Source organism: Larus michahellis, chromosome 15, assembly GCF_964199755.1.
Source record: "Larus michahellis chromosome 15, bLarMic1.1, whole genome shotgun sequence".
Taxonomy (NCBI): Eukaryota; Metazoa; Chordata; class Aves; order Charadriiformes; family Laridae; genus Larus; species Larus michahellis.
Genome location: NC_133910.1, coordinates 2,779,385 through 2,801,500, shown reverse-complemented (window position 1 = coordinate 2,801,500; position 22,116 = coordinate 2,779,385). Strand labels below are relative to the sequence as shown.

Below are 22,116 nucleotides of genomic sequence, written 5' to 3'. Positions count from 1 at the left end.
TCCTCTTCTCTCAGCGGTGGTTTCCTTATCGCGATCTGTGCTGGCAGCAGCAATCGCTTCCAGTGCCAGGTCCTCATGTTGTGGTGTTGGGATGAGTCCTTCGCAATGGCTCTGCAGTGGCTGAACGTGTCACCTCAGGCTCCTGCTGTCACCTCCCTCATCCTGCACAGGGGACAATGCTTGGCCCCTGTAGATAATGCTGCAGAGAGATTCCCCCACTGGTCTGCACCGTGTCACCCCCGGCAGGGGAAGGATGCTGAGGGTTTTGGGTTGAATGCCAATGACAGGATCTTCTCCTTCCTCCCCCTTTCCCACCCCTCTGCCAGGGATATTGATGCCCAGACATCATCTCACTCGCCTCCAGCACTGGGTCCCACCACGCTCACCCTGCGGGGACAGGTTGCTTGGGTCGATGAGGCTGCAGGCAGTAGCTGGTGCCCAGCTTTGTCAAACTGGAGCTGTGTCCCCAAAACGACAGACACAGTGCAGAGGGTGTGTGCAGGTTCAGATGGTGGCTGGGTTCGTTCCTGGCTGAGAGGGGCCAGGGATCCTGGGCTGGGGATGCTCTGAGTCCCGGAATGTCCCCAGCGTGGTGACATCCCTGGGCTGTGTGCCAGTGTCCCACAGACCTGGTTGCTCCGTGGAGAGACCGGGCAAAGACCCAGGGGGCCAGCTCCCTTCGCCAGTGCGGGCAGGATGGGTGCCGAGCACAGCTGTTGGGGTGGCCGTGCCGCGTTGCTGCTGTCGGTGGTGACATCGCGTTGCTGAGCTCCGCTCCGCGTCCAGTGAGACATTTCCTCTACCACTGCTAAGCTGTGGCTACCTGCAAGGAAGTGGAGGCAGCACGTTTCCCCTGCTCCATCCCAGGAGCATCCACGAGCCTGCAGCTGGCTGGGAGCAGGGGGACACGTGTGTGCCCCAAGTCCATGCTGGGGGAGAGCCGAGCACAGCTTGTGGCCGTGGTGCAGATAAGCACTGGCAAATGGCTGTGACAGCGGTTGTGCTCACACACCCCGCTGTGCTCCCTCTCCGTAGCCATCAGGGCAACTCGTCTGTCTCGGTCAGTAAAGTGCAATACCAGGAGAAGAAACCTCCGGCCAAGGCAGTCGGGTCCCCAGCCCAGTGTATGGGGGTGTCACAAGAGGGCACTGGCCCTTTCAGCAGAAGAGAAGGGGCAGATGGTCCTGGATGGAGACCATACACCCTCCTGCATTTTTTTTCTCCCTGCCCCTTTGGGTAGAGCCGCTCGTAGGGAATTGCAGAGCAGAGGGCGAAGCGCCGCGCTGCAGAGCGTCTCCCGCTTCAGAGCTGTCCCCTTGCCATAGAAAGGAGTTTGGGAGAAAACCCAACTGCGAACCTGCGGCAGAGTTGCGTTTAGCAGGAAGCACTGGAATCGCTCTGCGGCTTGGTGTTGCCCGGGGGCAGGACAGGGCAGGAGAAGAGGAGCTGCAAAAGCGAACGTGGCGGGTTGCAGGGTGATACATGGCTCTTCCTCACGGCAGAGCGGTCGTCCACTTTTATCAGCAGGTAATAGCACCTCCAGGGATCGCCGGCAGAGCTGTAAATAGCACGAGGGGCAGGAGGGAGCGGTGTCTGGGAGAGGCTGGGGAGGCTTCAGCTGCCGCTTGACACGGACATCAATAACGGCAGAGGCAGAGCCCAGCGCTGCGCCAGTGTCTGCCGAGCCGGGGCTGCGGGCACGTGTCGGGGACGGGGCTGCCGGAGGGAGATGCCGCTCGCTCGGCCCCTGCCGCTGGGATGCAACTGAGAGCCTGGATTTGGTAGGTTTTTGCTTTCAAAGATCGCAATCCCAGGGGCTGGACCCTTTGCCGGGCAGGATCCGGCTGCGGGTCGAGGAAGCCTGGTGTCCTTCTGGATCAAAGGCGTCCCCCGGCACCCCTGCGCCGGGCTGGTCCCTGCCGTCCCCTGCGGAACCTGGGGCTCCTGCCTGGCTTCGTTTGCCGCCAAGCTGGGTTTGAGGGCTTGGTAATGGGCAGCATCGGGGGGAACAAGGGGGCGTTTGTAGCGACAGGGACTTTCTGAGGTTCCCTTGTAAATCTGGGCTGTGTACGGCCGTGCCATCTGCGTCGGCTGGCTCTCGCTGCGGGAGCGGCATTGCAGGGTGCCAGCAACGTGGGCTTTCTGCTCCAGGACTTTTACAGCCTTTTGGATACTCTCCGTTTACTGGCACTGGGGGCCGACCAGCAAATCCAGCCCTAACCACTGGAATCGGAGCTGTTTGCGTGCTCGCAGCCTCGGCGGGGATGGAGGGCAGCAGGTAGGGGACAGTTGGGGTGCGGAGCCGGGACTCGGGGCTGCGGCGGTAGCAATTCTGTGTTAGCTCCAGCTGCTCGGCTGAAGTACGCGGCTTGGGCTGGTTTTGTCCCAGGTGGTTTCTGACACCGTCAGCAGCTGATCCCAAAACGTGGGGCACAAGCTACGCCTGTAGCTGGGCTCCCCCTGCACGCCTCGATCAAGCCTTGATTCCCGTTTACCACGGTGTTGCAGGGAGCGGAGCGGCTCTGGGCAGAGGCGCAGAGTGCGGCCGCTGCAGCGTCGGGGACGGGCGATACCTCGGTCCGACCCCGTTTGCAGAGCAATTAATTGGGGGTGACACTAATGGGGTAACGGGATTAGCGTGGGCTGCCGACACGGCATCATTTCCTCCTGCAGAGGGGGATTTCTCTTTCCAGGGCTCCGAGGCGTTTCAAGCCCAGGGTTTTTTGGGTGGTATGAACATCTACTCCCCCAGAGGTGTCTCATCAGAGACGTGTATCCCCCCTCGCCGCCCTGCCCCGGCGCACTCTTGGATCCTGCTGCTTGGGTTTATACATCCCCGCTTGCTTTTGCTGTGACACTAATTGCTCTGTATCAATTATTCATCCATTCAGAAATGAAGCGGGGAATGGGTAGAAAACCCTCCTGTGCAGAGCCCTGGGCTCGGGCCAGCCCCATGGAGCCTCCACGGCTCGAGGAGCGGAGCTGCCCAGAGGATGCTCTTTGTGAGCACTTTCAAAATGACTCCCGTGAAAATTTTCTGAAGTTTTGGTAGTTCTGCTTTGCGTTTCTGCCTTTGCTTTCTTCCCCTCGGCGCCGTGCCGAGTATTAGATGCCGCTTCCTGTAGCCATGCACTTACTTGGTTCTTAGTGGCCACTTTTTGAGTCTCGAGGTGCTCATCATCGACGGTTTTGGTAGCGTTTCACAGGGCCAGTTGGAAGTTTCTGATCTGACGGATCTGGGCACAGTTTGTCCCACGCTAAGAACTGAAATGGTAATTTTTTTTCTTTCACTTTAGGAAAAACCTACTTTGGAAACGTTGATGTTTCCCTGGGTGATGTAGGTGCTGTTTTCCCTGCATCCACCTCTGCCCAGGGGAGGGACGTTACCTCCGCCCGGGGAACGCACTGCCCGCAGCAGAGCTGGCCGCGTCCTCCCCGAAATCCCCCTGGAGAGGGACTTGGTCTCGTTCCCATGGAGTGAAATGCTTGTGGGGACAGGTGAGGCACCTTTGAGCAAAGGTAGATTTAAGGGCAGCGGGAGCCAGAGAGGTTCCTCCGTGGGAAGCACGGAGGATGGGGACAGCCCCCGGGAGCAGCTCCTGCAGCAGTATCTCGGGAGGTCCGTGAGCTCCTCCCGGGGTGAGAGCGCAGCGGGAGCAGGCGTCCTTTGCTCTCCCGCTCATCTCCATGTTACATTTCTCTTACCTGCAGGGAATTCCCTGCTTTTCCCGATCCCTGATTTCAGCTGAGGAGCTGCCTGGGTGCAGGGCAGTTCTCCCAGGCGTGGTTAGCCTCCTCTTCCCCGCTCTTACCGCAAGAGAAAGAGGCGCATTGCAAAACCCGGGCATCCATGTCAGGAGCCAGGAAAGGCTGAATTCAATTCTCTTGTGCCCAGGCGTTACTTGAGCCACAGCGGCTCCGTGACTGCGAGGAGCAGAGGTTTTGAAATAAGAAGCTGAGAGCCTCAAAAAAAATCCCCGACCTCCCAGAGATGGGGATTGAAGGGATTGCCATGGATCACGGCATTCTGGCAGTGTGAGAGCTGGCAGCGCTGGGGGAAGGCCAGCGCAGGCTTCAGCTCACAGCTGTGCCCTCTCTGTGGCCGGTGTTTTCCCAGCTGGAAGTCCCGGCCGTGGGCCATCAGAAAGGGTACATTATTTAAAGAAATGCTGGAGGAGTCGAGGCCGCACAGACAAACCCACATCTGTTCGTCGAAGTTTGCTTTGCTGGTGTCAGAGCAGCAGCAATCAGAAAAAACTGATCAAATTACAGACCGAAGAGCCGAGGGTTTGCAGTGCTTCTCCCCCGTCTTGGTTTCAAGAAAACTTTTGAGTCGGTGAGTGATGCCCAAAGGCAGAGGGAGTCCAGGCAGCGGGTTACAGGTGCAGAGATGGAGGATGCTGGAGCAGGCAGGGCAATGTTTGGCTTTTTGGGGTGCGCTGAGGCTTGTGCAATGGGGAAATGGACATTAGGGACTCTGTTGCTGTTGCTCGGATCTCGGCTCAATCATCCTCCTTCTGTAGAATTACCCCTGGTAGCCGTCCTGGGGCTTGGAGGCAGCTCTTTCTTCTGCTTTCTCTTCCCCTTCCTGGGACATGCTGCCTTGGTCACTTTGTCTGAGATAGAAACCGGAACAGTGAAGTGTGTGGTCCTCCAGGGAGGATGTAGTAAAGCCCCTGGGCCTTCCCGGCTCAGGACAGGGAAACCCAGACGTTGAGAATGGGGAGGGACTCTTTAACGGGGCGTGTAATGATAGGATGAGGGGGAATGGTTTCAAACTGGAGGAGGGGAGATTTAGTTGGGATCTCAGGAAGAAATTCTTTGCCGTGAGGGCGGTGAGCCCCTGGCCCAGGTTGCCCAGAGAAGCTGTGGCTGCCCCATCCCTGGAGGGGTTCAAGGCCAGGTTGGACGGGGCTTGGAGCAACCTGGGCTGGTGGGAGGTGTCCCTGCCCAGGGCAGGGGGTGGAACTAGATGATCTTTAAGGTCGCTTCCAACCCGAACCATTCTGTGGTTCTATAAGACCAACATGTTGGGGATGGGGAGAGCCAGATGTTGAGGATGGGAAGATGCAGACACTGAGAACAGGGAAACCCGCATATTGAGGATAGGGACACCCAGATGTTGAGGGCAAGGAGACATGGATGTTGGGGATCCAGATGATGTCTGCTGGCTCCTGAGCTACTGCTGCCGGCCAAGGGAGAGGGACCCATGCTGCAGCGAGAGCATGGGGTGTTTTGGGTGAGGCCTTGAGGTGGAAGGACAGATGTCCCCTTTGCCACCCTGTTCAGACAGCATCAGCACTGCCTCCATCTGCTGCCTCCTCCAGCAGCCCCTTGGCCGCGGTGATGGCGAGAAGGAACCTGGTTGCATCCCTGTCCTTGCCGCCCCAAATCAGCTTTGCGTAGCGCGGTGGCCCTTGGCTTCATGCTGATGAAGTCCCTGGTGCCTCCAGCCACCATCAGCCTTGTTGGCTGGCCATGATGGCGTTACTGCCGCTCTCCTTCCCCGTCTTCCCCCCCAGCCACCAGGTGATGTTTAGCAGAGCTCAGCCATGGCGCTTTCTGCGAGGACAGGATTTCACAGCCCCGGTGATGCTTTCAACCCAAGATAGAAACCTCGCTCGGCGGCGAGGCTTCTGCTCACATCCTCCGTGCCACTGAAAAGCAGCAGAGTCTCTGATTGAATTAGTGCAGGGATTTAATTTAATCCCCAAATGTCTCTCATTTTAAAGGAGCCTGTTCATTTCCTTCTAGGGCCTTATCTGATGCGGGCAACCAGCAATATTAAGCAGAAGGACGGGACAGATAGGGAGGGGGAGGGCTTTGCAGGGAGTGAATTGAGGGCCGCATGGGTTTTTCCTCTAATTATTTCATGAAATAATGATGACAGTGATTGCAATACAAATAAGACATAAACAGCATCATTAAAACACACGCTTGTGCAAATAGCATCCTTGCACGGCAAGTCTGGAAACATTCTCTTTTTACAAGAAATTACTACGGGGGGAGTGAAACAGCCCCAAGGACGGGGTAAACTGAGCATTTGCTTTGTGCCTCCCACCGAACCCGGCTGTTTTGGGAATGGGGCAGACGGGGCTGCTGAGGACATGATGGTCTCCGGATTTTAGTCTTCAGACTCACTGGGGCAGTTCAGGTGATGCTGAATCACTGCCTGCGGCGAGTCCGGCTGCAGGGGGACGGCGCGGGTCTTCTCCACACTCATGGGTGTAAAGGGGGCTCTTTTGGCCTGATAAAAAAGGACAAGGCACAGGCGGACGTGGGTGAGCTCCTCTGCCGGCTGCCCAGGAGGCAGCAGAACCCAAGGATCTATTTGGGAATCTGGCCCGCGTTTTGGACCCGTTGGCTCGGGCGGGCGCTGCCGGGTGCCACAGGGTCTCTGTTCCGTCCCCGCTGTGCAGAGCCGATGGTGCTGAAGCCAGGGCTTAAACACCTCCAGTGTGTTCCCTGGGGATGACAGCGGGTTTCGCAGCCCGACGTCTGCACGCAGCTCCCTGGAGATACCCAGTGGCGGGTTGTAATCCACGTGCGCCGGCTCTGCGGGGCGGGGAGGTGTTTGGCAGCAGGTTGGCTGTCCCAGGGATGGCTTGGGGGACGAGCTGGGACCACCACGGGGATACAGCCTCCGTCTGCCCCGTGGGTGCTTCTTCCCAATGGGCTGTGAGGCTGCACGGGCTGAGTCCTGGGGCCGCTGCTGTTTTTGAAGCTGAAGTCAACCTAATTTATACAGGGGTAGTGGCTTTGTTAACTCCAGCTTTCTGGTTGTGCTTGTGAAAGTGCTTGGATCTTAACTGGGGATACAGTGATGTTTTTTCGGGGTGACTCGTTCCCTGGGGCTGGTCCTGTGTAATAACCCCTGCCTGGCCCTACGGGGTCTGCTGCGTAGGTGGGAATCCCTTCCCAGAGGGAGGATTTTTCTCTGCTTTGGTCTTTCTCCCCTGCTGAGCTGGTTTTGCCCCTTTGGCTCAGACGGGCTCTGTGCAACGGGAAAAAAACATGGAAGAGAGGACCCAGCTCTGGCAGGAGGGGGCTCACCGCAGGCTTCCCCTGCTCATGGAAAAAACCTTGGAGGCTTTTTTCCCTTTTTTTTTTTTTTTTTCTTTTTTTTTTTTTTATCTTGGGCTACTCCTGGCTTTTCCCTTTGAAAGGCCTTTCCCAGCTGCAGAGGAAAACTGGCAAAAACCAGCACCGCCGGAGGCTTAAAAAACTGAAAGGGGCTGGTTGTGGTTTGGCAGGGCCACGTCTGCGCAGGGCACGGCGGGGCGGCCGTGGGGAGCCCCACAGCCCGGGGCACCCCGTCAGGGAGGCTGAGCCGGGCCGGGCTTGAGCAATCCGCAGATGAGCAGAGCCCGGCGCTTCCCTTCTGCAGTTAATACGGTGCAGGAGGGGCCGGAGGTGCCGGATGAGAGTTGCTGGTTTTCTCTGCAGACCTCAGGGAAGATCTCTGCAGGGCCGAGCCCCCCCCAGCAGCTCCCAGGGGGACGGGGGAGCCGTCGGGGTAAGGATGATGTTACCAGCTCTGCCTCTGCGGCCGGAGCTGAGCCTGTCTGTGCCCGCCGTGCTGCCGGGCCGAGCCACCCGCCCCAGAGCCACTGGTTTCCTCCAAACCCACCGGTGCTGCCGGGTGCTGGAGCTGGGAGCTGGGTGGCCCCATCCCACTGCTGCCCTGTAGCCACTGGCTCGCTGCTGGTGGGGGAACCTGTTGGTCTAGGGATCAGGACCGGGACTGGGTGCTGTGGGAGCGATGGGTGACCTGCCACCACCTGGGGATGTGGGGACGATGCTGTCCCACCTCACCAGAGCACTGTTAGGGTTGTACAAACTGGTGCCAGCCTTGTGGTTGGGGTGTTAGGAGCGGAAAGGCTCCCCAGGCGGGCGGCCAGCAAGAGATCTGGGGTACTTCTGCCTTCATCCTTCTTTATCTTCTCTTCTGGGCAGATGCTGGAGACGGGCGCGGAGAAGCCGGGGCAGATGCACTCGGAGGACAGGAAGGCAGCGGCAGGTGATGCTCCTCCAGCTGCAGAGGCACCAGCTCCCGCTGAGTCCCGGGAAGCTCTGGGAGCCACCCAGGCTCCTCTCCTGGTGGAAAAGCAGCCGGTGGCCACCGAGAAAGGAGAGGAGCAGTCCAGCTCCCTGCCAGCCTTCATCATCCCTGAGTTGCGGCTTGACAGCACCTTCAGCCAGAGCGCGGTGGGCATGGCGGGCAGCGCCACGGACGGCGAGGACGAGGAGGAGGATGAGGAGGAAGAAGATGAGGATGATGAGGAGGAGGACAGCGATGAGCACTACTTGGAGAGGAACGAGGCGAAGCGCAGCAGCATGATCGAGACGTCGGGCTGTCAGCCCGTCTACACGCTGAGCGTGCAGAGCTCCCTGCGGCGCCGGACCCACAGCGAGGGCAGCCTGCTGCAGGAGGCCAAGAGCCACTGCTTCACCTCCGACACCACCCTCAACTGCTCGGACAGCCAGGGCACCAAGGGCCACTGGGCCCTGCCCTCCCCCAGGACCCTCAAGAAAGAGCTCGCCAAAAACGGCGGCTCCATCCACCAGCTCACCCTGCTGTTTTCGGGGCACAGGAAGGTACGTGAGCCGGCGCTGGCTCCGCGGGGTGGACGGCTCCTGCTTGGCTGTGGCAATGGGGCAGCTCCTGGGGTGGAGGTGTCCTGGCATGTCACCCTTCTTGCCATGGCAAAGCTGGCACCTGAGGGGCCAGGAAGGTCCCTGCCGCTGGCAGTCAGCTCTGGGAGATGCTTAGCACCCAGGGGATGTCACCCAGAGCCAGTGTGCTGCTGATGTCGGTGGGCATGTCCCACCAATGTGTCCAGATCCTACAGGATCCCGTGTCCTGGAGAGCCACTGCCTGCTGAGACCGTTGAAGGGAGAGGTGCACTGGGGTGTCTGCACTTGCAGAGCTGCTCGCAGCGGTGGGGACTGGCAAAAGCCAGGCTCCAGAGAGCCTCCGCAGACAAAGAGTCCCTGGTGTGCTCAGGGGTGCCAGGAGCAGTGTGGCGTTTTGCCCCGGCCAGCCTCTTGCAGGGCTTTGAATGTTGCGGAGGTCCCGTCTCAGAGAAAGGTTGAGGTCAGCAGCGATTTCTCACCCTGCCGTGCGGGAAGGAGGAGCAGCGCCGGGCGTGCGGCAGGAGCCCTGCACCAGGCTGGGTCGTGCAAGCAGGTGGAGGGAGGTCATCCTCCCCCGCTGCTCTGCCCTGGGGAGGCTGCATAGGAGTGCTGTGTCCAGCTCTGGGCTCCCTGGTTCAAGAAGGACAGGGAACTGCTGGAGAGGGGACAGCAAAGGGCTACCAAGATGCTGAGGGGATGGAACACCTCTCTGATGGAGAAAGGCTGAGGGACTTGGGTCTCTTCAGTCTGGAAAAAAGACGGCTGAGGGGGGATCTTATCAACGCTGATAAATACTGAAAGGGAGGGTGTCAGGAGGATGGGGCCAGGCTCTTCTCAGTGGTGCCCGGGGACAGGACAAGGGGTAATGGGCACAAACTTGAGCATGGGAAGTTCCATCTCAACATGAGGAGGAACTTCTTTGCTGTGAGGGTGGCAGAGCCCTGGCACAGGCTGCCCAGAGAGGTGGGGGAGTCTCCGTCTCTGGAGACATTCCAACCCCGCCTGGACGCGTTCCTGTGCCACCTGCTCTGGGTGACCCTGCTCTGGCCGGGGGTGGGACTGGGTGATCTCCAGAGGTCCCTGCCAACCCCGGCCGGTCTGGGATTCTGTGCTCCCAGGGCAACTACCTGGGGGGCTCCCCGTGTACCTCCCTGGAGCAGGGCTTACCTTGGCTGTACTTTTGCCTAACAAATATTTACAGGAAGCCATGTGCCATTGCAGAGATTGTGTGTGAGAAGTGCTGCTTGCCCCGTTGTCCATCCCTGGGTGCAGCCTGGGTGGGTGCTGAGCACGGCCACCTGCCTTCCTGCTGTACTGGCCCCGCGCCCTGCTCTGCCTGACCACGCTGCATCTCTGGCAGCGGCTGTGGGCACTGCTCTGCCCAGGCTGCATTCTTGGCTCAGGACCACCTTGCATCGCTCAGGGTCATGTTGCACAGCTCAGGACCACCTTACATGGCTCAGGACCACGTCGTGCTGCTCGGGAGCATCTTGCAGAGCGCAGGACCACATTGCATGCTGCTCCAGGGCGGCTGGCGCCTGGGCAGGAGAGGCTGGTACAGAGCCCTGCACACCAGCAAACAGGGCAGCAGGATGGGGTTAAATCCATGCTGGGGTTAACCCTCTCCCTGCCAGGCTCACGTTGCTTGAAAAGCCACCTCTGGTGCTGTTTCCTGGAGCACCTTGTGGGCTCAGAGTCCCAGGTTGGCTGGTGAGAGCTCTTATGAGTCTGACAGACCAGTCAGATGGGGAGCCCAGACTCTCTGGGAGGCTGATGCCAGCAATTGTGGGCTGGGGGGTTCAGACCTCCTCCCAGATCCTATCAAGAAGGGACACCTTTGTGGTAGGGACGTGCAGATGCGAGGGAGGGAGGTGGTGGCGGTGTCAGGGTGGTGAGCGTCCAGTCGTTGGGGCTGGCGGTGAGGCTGGCGGTGAGGAGTCGTGCTGGCAGGAGGTTTCACAGTGCCGCTGTGCGTGCAGGCTGGGAGCGCGCAGCTCTGCGGCCGGAGGCTGCTGCGGCGCTGGGATGGGGCAGGCTGCACGCTCGCTGCCGGGGCAGGGAACCAGGGAACGTACCCCAGTCCTGCCCCGGAGAGCCCCCAGCTGCGCTTTCTGGGCGGATGTTTTTCAGCGGGGACAAACTGAGCTCCTCCTGGGTTACTCTGCTCAGCTGCGATGTTTTGCTGGAGCAGGGAGCGGGGCAGTGCCAGCGGCGAGGGCAGCGTGGCTGCTGGACCTCCTGGTGGTCCCAGCCCTCCTGCAGCTCCTCTGGCTCTGTCTGGCCAGTGCCTCAGTCCCCTGCCCACCTGCCCTCCTGAGGGACTTTGGTCAGGCTGTGCCTTTTGGCTAGTTCAATGAAGCTTTCTGGAGCAGGGCACTGACGGACAATTCCCATATGGATCCCCTCCGGCAGCAGCACCAAGCACCGGTGATCCTTGCACCCGCTGGCCTCAGTGGCAGGTCCACAGCATCCCTCAAGGTGCTGTTTTTCTTTCCCCCCAGGGAGCATTGCGGAGGGGCTCATTTTCTTGGCCCTTTTAACACCGTCGTGCCCAGCGTGCCTCCCTGCTCCCCTCCTTCCCGCCGTCGGGGCTGGGAGGTGGTTGTTTTAGGAGCGTATTGTGACCGGGAGCACTGGGACTCCTCGGGCGAGCACTGCTGCTGCCTTTTGTCCCCGAGTGCCGCGGAGCCTCTCCGGACAATGGCAGGAAGCGTGCTCCGGCTGCGTGTCGCCCCGGCCAGCCCGCCTGCCGGGGCCCTATCTGGTTGGGGAAGGTGCTTTGCAAGGGCTGCATTGTTTGGGGCCGATAAACTCCGGAAACCCGAGTGCAGAATGGAAGGAAGTGTCAAAAGCCTCGAGCCTGGGGCTGTGCAGCGGGTTCCCACGGCACGGCCGTGGGGCGGCCATCCTGGAAAGCGCCCTGCAGCCCCCGGCAGCGCGGGGCTGAGCTTGGTGCGGGGTTGCGCTGGCTGCGGGGCTGCCTGTGAGCATCTTCTCATCTCGTTCAGGACTGGATAAGCCCCCGAGCTATGGTGGTCCCTGGGGTCCCCACGCCTGGCCCCAGGCTTCATGGCTCGGAGGCTGCGGTGGCGCTGCCCTGAGCTCGCCGTGCATCGGAGGTCCCCAGGCTGTCCCAGGGCAGTGGTTGGAGGGTGGAGCCCTCTGCGTGCTCCTCGGACTTGAAAGCTGCCATGATATGATTCTATGGCTGAAATGCTGTGATTTATCCTGCCTGGGGACTGCTGGGGGACCCCTGATTGATTGATTTTGGGTGCCCAGCCTGCTTCTAGGGGGCCAAGGTGCTCAGCAGGCTGGGGAGGGGTCCCCGTGCCCACTCAAGACAGCAGGAATAGGCTCATCAGGAATGGGGATGCGGGTGTTCTCCTTGGAGGAGGTACCACTGTCAGCATCTCGAACCTGGAGGGCTACCTGGGCCACCAGCCGTGGTGTGTCCTCAGATGCTCCAGGAGCACCAGGAGCACCAGATGCACAGGACGGGCAGGGGGAGGCAGGTTCCCGTGCTGGAGCCGAGGGAAGCTTGTCCCATTGCATTGCGGCAGCCAGCTGGGGCTGTGGGGAAGGAGCCCTGGGGGTGCCGTGGCTCTGGGCTGCGTGGGCAGCGGGGACCACAGGGGATGCTGGCAATGCTGGTTGGTGACACTTGGAGTGTCACTGGGGGCGTGCACTGGCATGATGATACAGATGCTGTTTCTCTTCCCCCCCGCAGCTGAGCGGAGCTGACCCCGAATGCAGCTGTGATGAAGGGGACGAGACCTCCCGCAAGAAACGGAGCAGGAACCTGTAAGTGTCGCATTGTGGTGGCATCGGAGTACACCAGGGCTGTTTGCCATGGTCAGACACCTTGGCCAAGCCCCGCTGGTCCAGGCAGCCCTCAGGGTCCCCCTGTCTTGTTCCCCTAAGCTTTTCCAGGAAGAAAGTAGCAAAGACACGCTGAACTAAGGTCTCACGTCGCACAGGGAGTCGTGATTTTCAGGGAGGAGGGTGGGAGGTGCTCTGGGAGCATCGCACAGCCCAGCTGGGAGCAGCCCCCCGGTTGCCTTGCATGGAGAGATGGGGCGAAGGAGCCGGCTCCTGCTGGTGGCACTGGGAAAGCAGCTTCCAGTGGTGCCGGGTTCAGGGAGAGGACATGGAAGCGGTGAAACATGAGCTGGGGGCCTCCTTCCCACTGGCCCCATGCCGGGAGGAGGAATGGGGAGGTTTCCCACCGCCGGACAGGCTTCAGCCCCTGCGGCACATCGCGGCGCGCGGGCAGCCTGGCGGGAGCATCGAGCCAGGGACGCCCGCAGCCCCTCCGCCTCTCCCGGTAAGGCTTTGGGGATGCCACAACGTGGGTGCGGGCAAGGACGAGGTCGCCCTGGCCTTTGCTTCCCAGGCGCGCAGCTGCAGCTGGGTGGGGGCAAACGCGGCGGCGGGGCCGAGCCAGGGTGTTTTGCAATGAACTGCCCCCACATATCTCAAGGCAGGATCCGGCCGGGCGTCACGGCCGCAGGGATGCCCAGGATGCTGGATCTTTTCCCCACTCCACGTGGCTCGGGGCAGGTGGAGAAGTGGCACGTGGTGGGAGTGTGGCTTCGCCGCGTGTGCCGCCTGCCAGCGAGCGGCACTGTCGGCCCGCACGCTTCCCAGCCGCAGCTGCCTATTTTTAGCTCTTTTTTATTATTTCCCCCCCCTCCCTCCTCCCCAACACTTGAAATTAAAATGAATCCCTCGCAGCCTGCAGCAGGGACGTCCCCCATCCGCGTGTCCCTGCTGCGGCGCAGAGCCGGGGGAATTGGGCTGGCGGGGGGGGGAATCAGTCACCCCCGGCTTAGCGGGGTCAGGGGCGGTTGCGGAGGGGGTTTTCTCCTCACCTTGAGACGGCAGCGGATGCACTGGGGAGCGTCTCGGCATCGCACCCGCCGGCTATTGGCTGCGCAGCCTGGTTGCCAGCCGTCCGCGGAGAGTATTTATGGTGCAAGTGGCTGGGGTTTGGCACTCGCCTTCCCCCCCCCCGGCACCGGCACACTCTGCCGGCCCGCGCAGCTCGCCGGCACTCCCCGATGTACCACGCCATGGTGGACTTTTCTGAAAAATACCTGGAAAGGTAGGACTCGAGCTTCCTGCGGGGAAAGGTGATGCGCTTTGCAGGGGGTGGTTTGGAAGCGGTGCGGGGCGGTGGGACTGGATGTCCTTGCAGCCGTGCCGTGAGGTGCAGATCACTTCATAAGGGTGACTCCAGTCAGAAACTAGCACTTTCTTATGAAACGTTATTTTTACTGTGGCATTTTATACTGCGGATTGGCCACAGCTGGGGGCTGTGCGTGCCTGCGGCTGCCGCAGCCTGGTTTCGTGCCACTTGCTATTTATTTACAAGCGTGTGCAGGAGAAGCAGCGGATTTTAAGTTGAGGCGCTTCCTTAGGTGGTGCTTTGCTGGTGTATTCCAGCCAGCAAATCTGCCCACGAGCCGCGGTCACCTGCGAGCCCCCGAGCTCGGTGTGCGGGTCGTGCGGGCGGAGGCAGCTCACGCGTGTGGGAGACACACACAAGGGCTTTTTAGAGCTCTGAAAGCCCCGCTGAGCCGCGGCGGCTCTCTTGCTAAACTGGGAACACTGCTAAAATTGTTGCCGGGGGCTGTGTGGGATGGCCCGTCCCGTGTGGTGGCTGGTCCTCGGCCGCCGGCGTCGCTGGCAGGAGGGTGATGGGAGGCAGATGGTGTTTGGAGTGTGAGGCTCCGTGTTTGGATCCGCTTTTCCCACGTTAGCGCCGAGCCGGTGGCTGGCAGCTGGCAGCAGCGGGACGTGTGTCCTGCTGGGACCACAGCCCCGATGATGCGAAGGCAGCGAAACCGTCCGTGCCCCGTACGAGGGCGCAGACGGCAGGTGACCGGGGGGGGTGATTGCCTTCTAAAATCCTTCCCTGGCTCAGGGTGCTCAGCACCTCGCAGGACCGAGCCCTGGGGTTGCAGCCAATGTTTTTTCCCAGTGGATGGCTGTATTTCACCCTCCTGGGACTGGAGAGAGCTGTGGATCCAGATGGCATCGCTCGGGGTGGGGGTACACCCTTGCCTTGAATCCCTCCTCTGCCCCTCGTGTCCCCAGCCCCGGGCATGGCTTGGCCAGGCAGAGGTGGCTCCTCTGAGCATCCTCGCCCTGGCCCACCGATGTGGGGCCCGCGGGATGCTGCAGGGGGTGGCCTGGCCATGCCACCCCGCGTCCCACCCACCCTGGTGGCACCGCCAGCTTCGGTGCAGGGTGAGCATCCCATGCCACCCTGTGTGTCCCCCGCACCCCTTGGTGCTGCGGTGTCGTGCGGGGCTGTGCCACGAGGGGACAGCATTGTCCACGCCTGTCCTCCCCCGCCACTGCTTCCACCGCCCGCTCCCTGCCTTGGCCCCCCCTCCCAGGCTGGGGCTGGGCTGGGGGGGTCCCGCTGCCACCTTCCCCATGGCACTTGCCAAAAATCTTTGTCCCGCTTTGTCCTGGTGGCGGTCCCCTGGGGGAACCGGGAGCCCTGTGTTGGGGGGGGGACACGTCAGTCTGTCTCTGCAGGGACGACGGCGCAGCGGGGGCCCACGCAGGGTGACACCGCGGGGGTGTCTGTGCCCCAGCACCCCTCGGTGCCACGCGCTGCCAGTCCCAACCACCCCCTTACGGAGATGTCCCCACGGCCGTGCCTGTCCCCGGCTGGCACCGGAGAGGCGTGAGCACCAGCGTGTCACGCGTGGGCTCCCGGCCCTGTCGCCGCGGGGGGGTCACGGTGAAGCGCTGCCGTCCCCGCTCTGCTCCTAACCCCGCTCAGCCCCGCCGCCGGCCCCGCTGCCTTCCCCGGGATGCCTGCGCTCTATAAATAGCCCTCGTAAATCCCCGCCGCGATTTATTTTCCCCGCCGTGATTATTTTCCCCGCCGTCTCTTGAAAGGCCCCACTATCCGCCCTGGGCGCTGATTTTTCCACCTTCCCTCGAGTTTCCCCAGCAACGGCGGAGCCGTCCCAAATAGCAGCGGGGCTGACACAGCCCTTACTCACTCGCGCCTCGTTCACCCCACGCTGGATTTAAAGCTTCTCCAGGCTGAACCCTCCCACTTCCGCGCTGGCCACACCGGGCGGGAGCTCGGCTCCGAGCTGGCGTCAGAGCGCCCGAGCCTCTGGCCGCGCCGGTCGCGCCGGCAGCCGCTTCACGGGCTCTTCCCGGCCGCCATGCCCTTTTTCCGTGACCTTTCCAAGCCCCAGCCGCTGGAGTTTCACGCGGAGATGCTGCTGGGCGTGCAGAGACCCCACAACGGCAGCCTGCAGCGCCGGCACACCATGAAGGAGTAGGTGGCGGGCACTGGGTGACGCGTGGGACGAGGCTGCCGGAGGGTCCCCTGGGTGCTGGGTGTCCCCCCGACCCCTCGCCCACCTGCTAAAACTTGCTCTTCCTTCCAGAGCCAAGGACATGAAGAACCGGCTGGGGATTTTTCGGCGGCGAAACGAGTCCCCCGGGGCCAACCCCTCCGGCAAGCTGGACAAAGTGCTCAAATCACTCAAGTAGGTGCCGTGAGCTGGTGGCGCGGGGACTGGGGGCTGCGGGGGCTCGGGGACGTGCTGTGGTCGGGCTGAGCATCGCCTCCAGGGAGATGGGGGTCACCCTGTTTGGGGAAGTTGTGGACAAATGCTTTTTTTTTTATCCAGCGGAGCATTAAAAACATTTGTTGGCTGAAAATCCGTCCCCAGGCGGGTGGGAGGTCTGTACCCGCACGGAGGCAGCTCGGACTGGAAATTTCCCTGACGGCTGCTTTCTCTGGTGCCTGTACGTGAAACTTTAACTGGCCAGAGGATGGTTTGAAAAACCACTTTGCTCTGGAGATGCTCCAGCAGCCGGAGACGAGCCCTCCCCGCTCTTGCGCCCGGTGGCTTATCCGGCTGCTTGAATGGCTGAAATCCCCACTGTCCCGCAGCCTCCTGGGCATTGCCTGGAGCTTTTCCAGTTCTTCCTCAGGCACCCCAAGCAGCACGGCTGCCTGCACAGACCTCCTTATATCGCATTTTCTTCCTGCCAGCCTAAAGGCAGAGGTTTGGCTCCAGCAGAGACCCTGCGGTGCTGCCGGCTGCCGAGCCTGGCTCTGCCCGCAGCCGCTCGGGCGATGCTGGTGCCGCTCTGGGAGCCAGGGCCGGCCCCGCTGGGGCACACGGCGGTGCTTTATCGGCTGGAAATGTTTTGCTCGTGCTGCGTTAGAGCAGACAGCGAATGCAGCTTTCCTGGCTTCGCTTTCCCAACGCGCTGTCCTTCTCCCGCAGGCCCACTCCCGAGGAAGCGCTGAAGTGGGGGGACTCCCTGGAGAAGCTGCTGCTGCACAAATGTAAGTGTTCGCCCATCTCTTCCCCCTCTTGTTTGCTGCCGGGGGAATATCCAGACACGTGCGTGGATAAAGCTGGGATTTCCTCTGTTAATTCCTTCGGGTGTTTGGGGGCAGACAAAGAGAAATGAGGCTGCCCCTTGCCTGCACCCCTCCTGCTCCTGCCTGGCCATGGCGGGGTTTGGAGCCGGGGCCGGGGAGAGCCGGGGCCTGGGACTGCAGCCCCCCCTCCAGCCTAGCGGGGAAAAGGCAGCGATCCCTGTCTGTGCCCGATTCGGAGCTGTGCAGCGGGTCCGTGAAGCAGGAGCTGCTTTAGACCAGTCCCCTTCTCACGTGTCACAGCTGGGGCACCCCACATCGTGGTCATGTCCTACCCCCGGCCCCCATAGGAACGGCCAGGGGGTCCTCTCCCCGTTGCTGCCCCTGCTGCAAGCCCAGCCTCCCTCCCTCGGCTCTCCATGCAGGCAGCCGGGCTGAGGACTGCGGATTCAGCACATGGATGGCTTGCAGTGCCGTGCTTCGGCTGGCAATGCCATCGCTGCCTGCTTTGCCCGAGGGCTCACCAGGGGACAGCGCGGGGAGGTAGTTCAGGTTGCACCTTTGCCAGGTTGCTGGGCTGAGGGTCTCGTGGGGCCGTTCCCCGCCTGCGAGCCGGGAGTAGAGACGTGTCTCTGTCCCCGCAGACGGACTCGCTGCCTTCAGGGCCTTTCTGCGCACCGAGTTCAGCGAGGAGAACCTGGAGTTCTGGCTGGCCTGCGAGGAGTTCAAGAAGATCAAATCCCAGTCCAAGATGGTCTCCAAGGCCAAGAAGATCTTCGCCGAGTACATCGCCATCCAGTCCTGCAAGGAGGTGAGGGCTGGATCCCGTGCTGGTGCATGGCTCCGGGGCACAGCGGCTGCCGGGGGAGCTGCTCACCAGCGCTGGTCTCTCTGCCCGCAGGTCAACCTGGACTCCTACACGCGGGAGCACACCAAGGAGAACCTGCAGAACATCACCCGCAGCTGCTTCGACCTCGCGCAGAAGAGGATTTACGGGCTCATGGAGAAGGACTCCTACCCCCGCTTCCTCCGCTCTGACTTGTACTTAGACATAATTAACCAGAAGAAAGTCAGCTCCCCACTGTAGACCCAAGGACTCTCTCGGGGCAGGCTGGGAGCTGTGTGTTTACATGAAATCGGGCGGCGGAGGCCTTCCCGGGGGACGGCGGGAGCGTGCCTTCCCGCTGCCGCTCGTGCCCCCCAAGCCATATTCCTGCAGCGGACGGGTGTGGGGCAGCCGAAGGCACCGAGCATGAGGCCGAGGGGACCAACAAGCCAAGCAGTCTGGTACTGCTCCATCACCCCGTCTCACCATCGCTGGTACGACGCCTTCGGGGTGACTCTGGCATGGATTTTAGCCAGGAGGGAAGCTCCCACGAGACTACTGTGAAGCACGCACCCCAGCTGCGAGTGTTGCTGGGAGGCGACGAGTGACCCCGACTCGACGAGGAGGAGGAGGAAGGAGGACTTTTGTGCAGGGCTCCGGCAAGGGGACAACAGCACCGACGTGAACATCTTCCCCGGATAAAAGACTTCTGAACTGGACCAGCCCCACGATGCTGCTGTGCTTCCCCTGCCGGCTGTGCTTCCCGGCTCCCCCGAAGCAGCCATCTTGCAGGAGCCCGGCGCTTCCTTCGCTCGCGGCGGGTCCCCCTGGGTCCTTCCCCTGCGCCGGGGGTGTGCAAGCCACCCGCCTCCCGCTCCCACCCCTGGTTTATTTATTGACCTCCTATAGCTGGACGTGTTGCTGTGTAATAGGAAATCCTCCTGTCCTTTCCCCTTCTGAAATTACAAGTGCAATATTTGTGTGTGTCGCGGCGGAGTTCTCCGGTGGAGCGGATGCCTTTTTTTTTTTTTTTTTTGTTTGTTTGTTTGTTGGTTTTTTGTTTTGGTTTTTTTTTTTTTTTTTTTCTGAGTGCGTACAACATTTTCTAAGTTAGCAAGTTTTATCTGACAAAAACGCGTTCCCTGGCAGCGGGCCGCTGGGGGAGCCTGGGTGTATATATATATATATCGTGCCCTGACGACGGAGGGTTTGGTGATGGAGAAAAGCAGCTCTGTGCATCAGACGCTCTCCTTACTCTGGAGACCGGTGTCGTGTTTTGAGAAGCAGGGGCTGTTGCCGAACCTGGCAGAGCTGGACGGACTGCCTGCCTCCAGGCGCCCGGTTTACAGGGCGAAGCATCTCTGCGGCTAGCGAAAATACATTGTCATGGTCATAGGTAAATAAAAGGAGAATATCATTTCTTGTAGCTGCCTTTTCTTCCTGGCGTGTTTCTCAGCGCTGGCGGAGCCGGGCGTCACCGAGGAGCGCGAAATCCTGTTACTGCGTGGCTAAAGATGGCAAAATCTGAACGTTTCGGAGCTGTTTTTTTGAGGGAGCAGCTGGCGGCTGCCCCTGAAGCCGGCCCCGGGCGCTTCGGGAAGTTTTGCCTGAAATGGGACTGTTCCCAGGGGCAGCGTTCACTGTTTAAACGCGGCGGGGCATGAACCTCTGGATGTGGAAATGCCCAGAAACAGAAGTGACCTGGCGTGGCTCCGGGTGCCCCTCGGGACGTGCCAAAAGAAGCAACAGAGAGCCCAGCAGGGCTATTTAGGCCCCGGCGGCACGGCGCGGCCGGGCTGCTCCTCCCCGGCAAAGGCAGCGCTTTGACAGCTCGGGCGTGCGATGAAAACGTTTTGGTAAAGGCTGTTTGGGGTACGTTCGGTAGCTGAAATGTCTCGAGCCCGTCACCTGCTCGCGGTCGGGCTCGGAGGGGTCGGAGACGTGCTTACGCTGTGGTGGGCCTGTGCTGTGGGGCGGCACCACACGGAGGTGCCGCCGGTGATGCCCAGGGATGGGGGTGGTGTGGCTGCCCCCCCAGTCCCACCCGGGCCCAGCTTTCCCCAGCAGATATGGCCTTTTCTGGGAAACGGTCTGTGTTTCCCTCCTTAAACACCCAGCAGGTGGGGAAACTGAGGCAGGCGTGAGGGCACCCCGCAGGGGCTGGCTGGAGCGGCAGGCTTGGCGGGACGCCTGCGTGGCTCTCCTGGGATGGTTTGGGCGCCCCGGGGTGGAGGCTCATGGGCTGGTGTCCCAGCTGTGACCTGGTCACCGACACCGGAGCTGCTGGGACCCGGCGGGTGGGCGCAGCCTCCCCGCGAGTGCTGCCACGGCCGCCCCCGCTGCCTCCTCCCGGCCAGACCCTCCTTGTTCCCCCGGCGCTGCTGAGAGCCTTCACCTCCCTCCTTCCCAGCCGGGAGGGTTTCTCTGGCCTCCACACACAAATTCCTGCCCTTTTCCCCCCCCCGCTCTCCATCACCCCGTGCTCTTGACCTCCCCTCACTCTGTCCCAAGCCGTCAGTGTCGGGAGACTGTTATTGCAGGGTCACTTCACTGCCCACCCCCCCACTTCTCGGTGTCCCCGGACTCCCGGGGGACAGCACGGAGGGGACGCGGCTCGGGGGGGGCTTTGTGGGGACGGGGCAGCTCGGTACCTGCCGTTACCTTCTCTCTGCCGGGGACAGCGAACCCTCCTGTGGCTGTCGGTGACGCCCAGGAGCACCCACCCCACACCACCACGCCTGGTTTAGAGCCGATGACCCGAATTATCGGAGCCCGTCCGGCAGCAAGGGCTGGAGCTGCTGTGGGACATTCCCTGCGCTGCCGGAATCTGGCGCGTGGCTTTGAATACGGAGCAGAGCCCTGCCTGCAGACAGCCCTGCGGGGACGGAGGCACCAGTGCCTGCAAAAGGCAGAGAAATGGGGACCTGGAGTGACTCCCTGGAGAAAATGGAAATAGCCCGTGTGAGCAATAGAAATTTGGCTATTGCTGCAACAGAATTTATTGCCGGCAGGTCAGGTTAGCGTGAGTCACTCTGCAAACACCGTCCCCGCGTGCTTGGGAGGCGGTTGATTTCCCAGAGAGGCAGGGCTGGGGCGGCAGGTAGAAATGCCGGGTGCTCGTCCCGTGTTTTCCCAGGACAGGTCTCACCGTGGACCCTGCTCTAACACCCAAGCCACAGCTTTGTCCCCTCCGTGCCATCTTCTCCAAGGCTTTGTGGCACAGAGTGAAGGGTATGGAGGAACTCGGAGCATCTGGATGGGGACTGAGTGGGGGATGTCAGATCACGGAGGGGGTTTGTTCCGTGGGGATGTTGCTCAGGATGGAGATACAGCTCCTGTTGCGGAGGGGATGAGGGGATGGGGAGCTGCTGAGGCTGTTGTGGGGACACTGAGCTCACAACACTAGCAGGAGGGGGACAGAAATATCCTTATTTAGCACAAAACGAGATGTCCGGGACAGAATCCAACCAGGCTGCAAGGGATGCGAAATGAAGAAATTATTGAGTTGTCGATGCCAATGGGCAATGAAAATGGGAATTAGGTATTCCTAATTCCTAATTTGAGGCACAACCTCAAACCCACCGGGATTGCCGATGCCCGGAGGGATGTTCCCAGGGCAGCAATGCTGAAATCATGGGGAGGTCTGGATGGGGACGGCCCTGGGGAGGGAGCAGTGGTCTTTTGTAAAGAAAAAGCCACTACCTGTGCCCAAGCCACTGCCACCGAAGCCGCGAAGGTGACACGGGGTGGTGACAGCGAGAGCCGCTGCCTGTCTCGGGCTCATCCCAAAGCCGTGTGTGTGTATGTGTGTGTGTGTGTAGGCAGCTGCCTGCGGGCATCGCTGCCGCCGCATTTCCCAATGCGGAAACCGGTGCCTTCCCAAGTGGGGAGGATGCTGTAGCGGGCCTTTATCTCAGCAGATAACCAGGATTTATCTCGTGGCTAAAAATCAGCGGTTGCCCAGTTGCAAGGCAGTAACGACTCAGCTGTGTTTGTCATGTGCAAACAGGATAAAGTCCAGCGAGGCGCGGGTGCTCCCGGTTCATTCACAGGACGAGGCTCACCGAGCTGAAGGCAGCCATGAGGCAAAGCACCCTGGGGAAAGGATTTACATGGGAAAATGGGAATAATCACCCGAAAGTGCTGAATGCTTTGTTAGGTGCAAAAAAATGCCGTGACCCCGTAGGTGAGAAAGGTTAAGACTGCCGGGAAAAAATGTCCTAAGGTCACGCGTTTAACATCCCCACGTCCTCAGGGGTGCGGAGGATGAACCGAAAGG

At 61.0% G+C, this 22,116-nt stretch overlaps 1 protein-coding gene across 4 annotated transcripts in view; it reads left to right on the top strand.

Annotated features, from left to right (window-relative positions):
- RGS3 (regulator of G protein signaling 3) overlaps nucleotides 1-19,254 on the top strand; it is an 87,782-nt gene extending 68,528 nt beyond the window's left edge. For 2 of the 4 annotated variants that reach the window (XM_074608704.1, XM_074608705.1), the window contains 6 exons: nucleotides 7,957-8,598; nucleotides 12,365-12,438; nucleotides 16,062-16,163; nucleotides 16,914-16,975; nucleotides 17,656-17,822; nucleotides 17,913-19,254. In XM_074608704.1, the coding sequence (XP_074464805.1) occupies nucleotides 7,957-8,598; nucleotides 12,365-12,438; nucleotides 16,062-16,163; nucleotides 16,914-16,975; nucleotides 17,656-17,822; nucleotides 17,913-18,098 (1,233 nt within the window). In that variant the 3' untranslated portion in view covers nucleotides 18,099-19,254. Of the gene's footprint in view, nucleotides 1-7,956; nucleotides 8,599-12,364; nucleotides 12,439-13,332; nucleotides 13,742-15,522; nucleotides 15,950-16,061; nucleotides 16,164-16,913; nucleotides 16,976-17,655; nucleotides 17,823-17,912 lie in introns of those variants that run through there. The other 2 variants (XM_074608708.1, XM_074608707.1) reach the window with 2 other exon arrangements.
- Nucleotides 19,255-22,116: the final 2,862 nt, after the last annotated feature.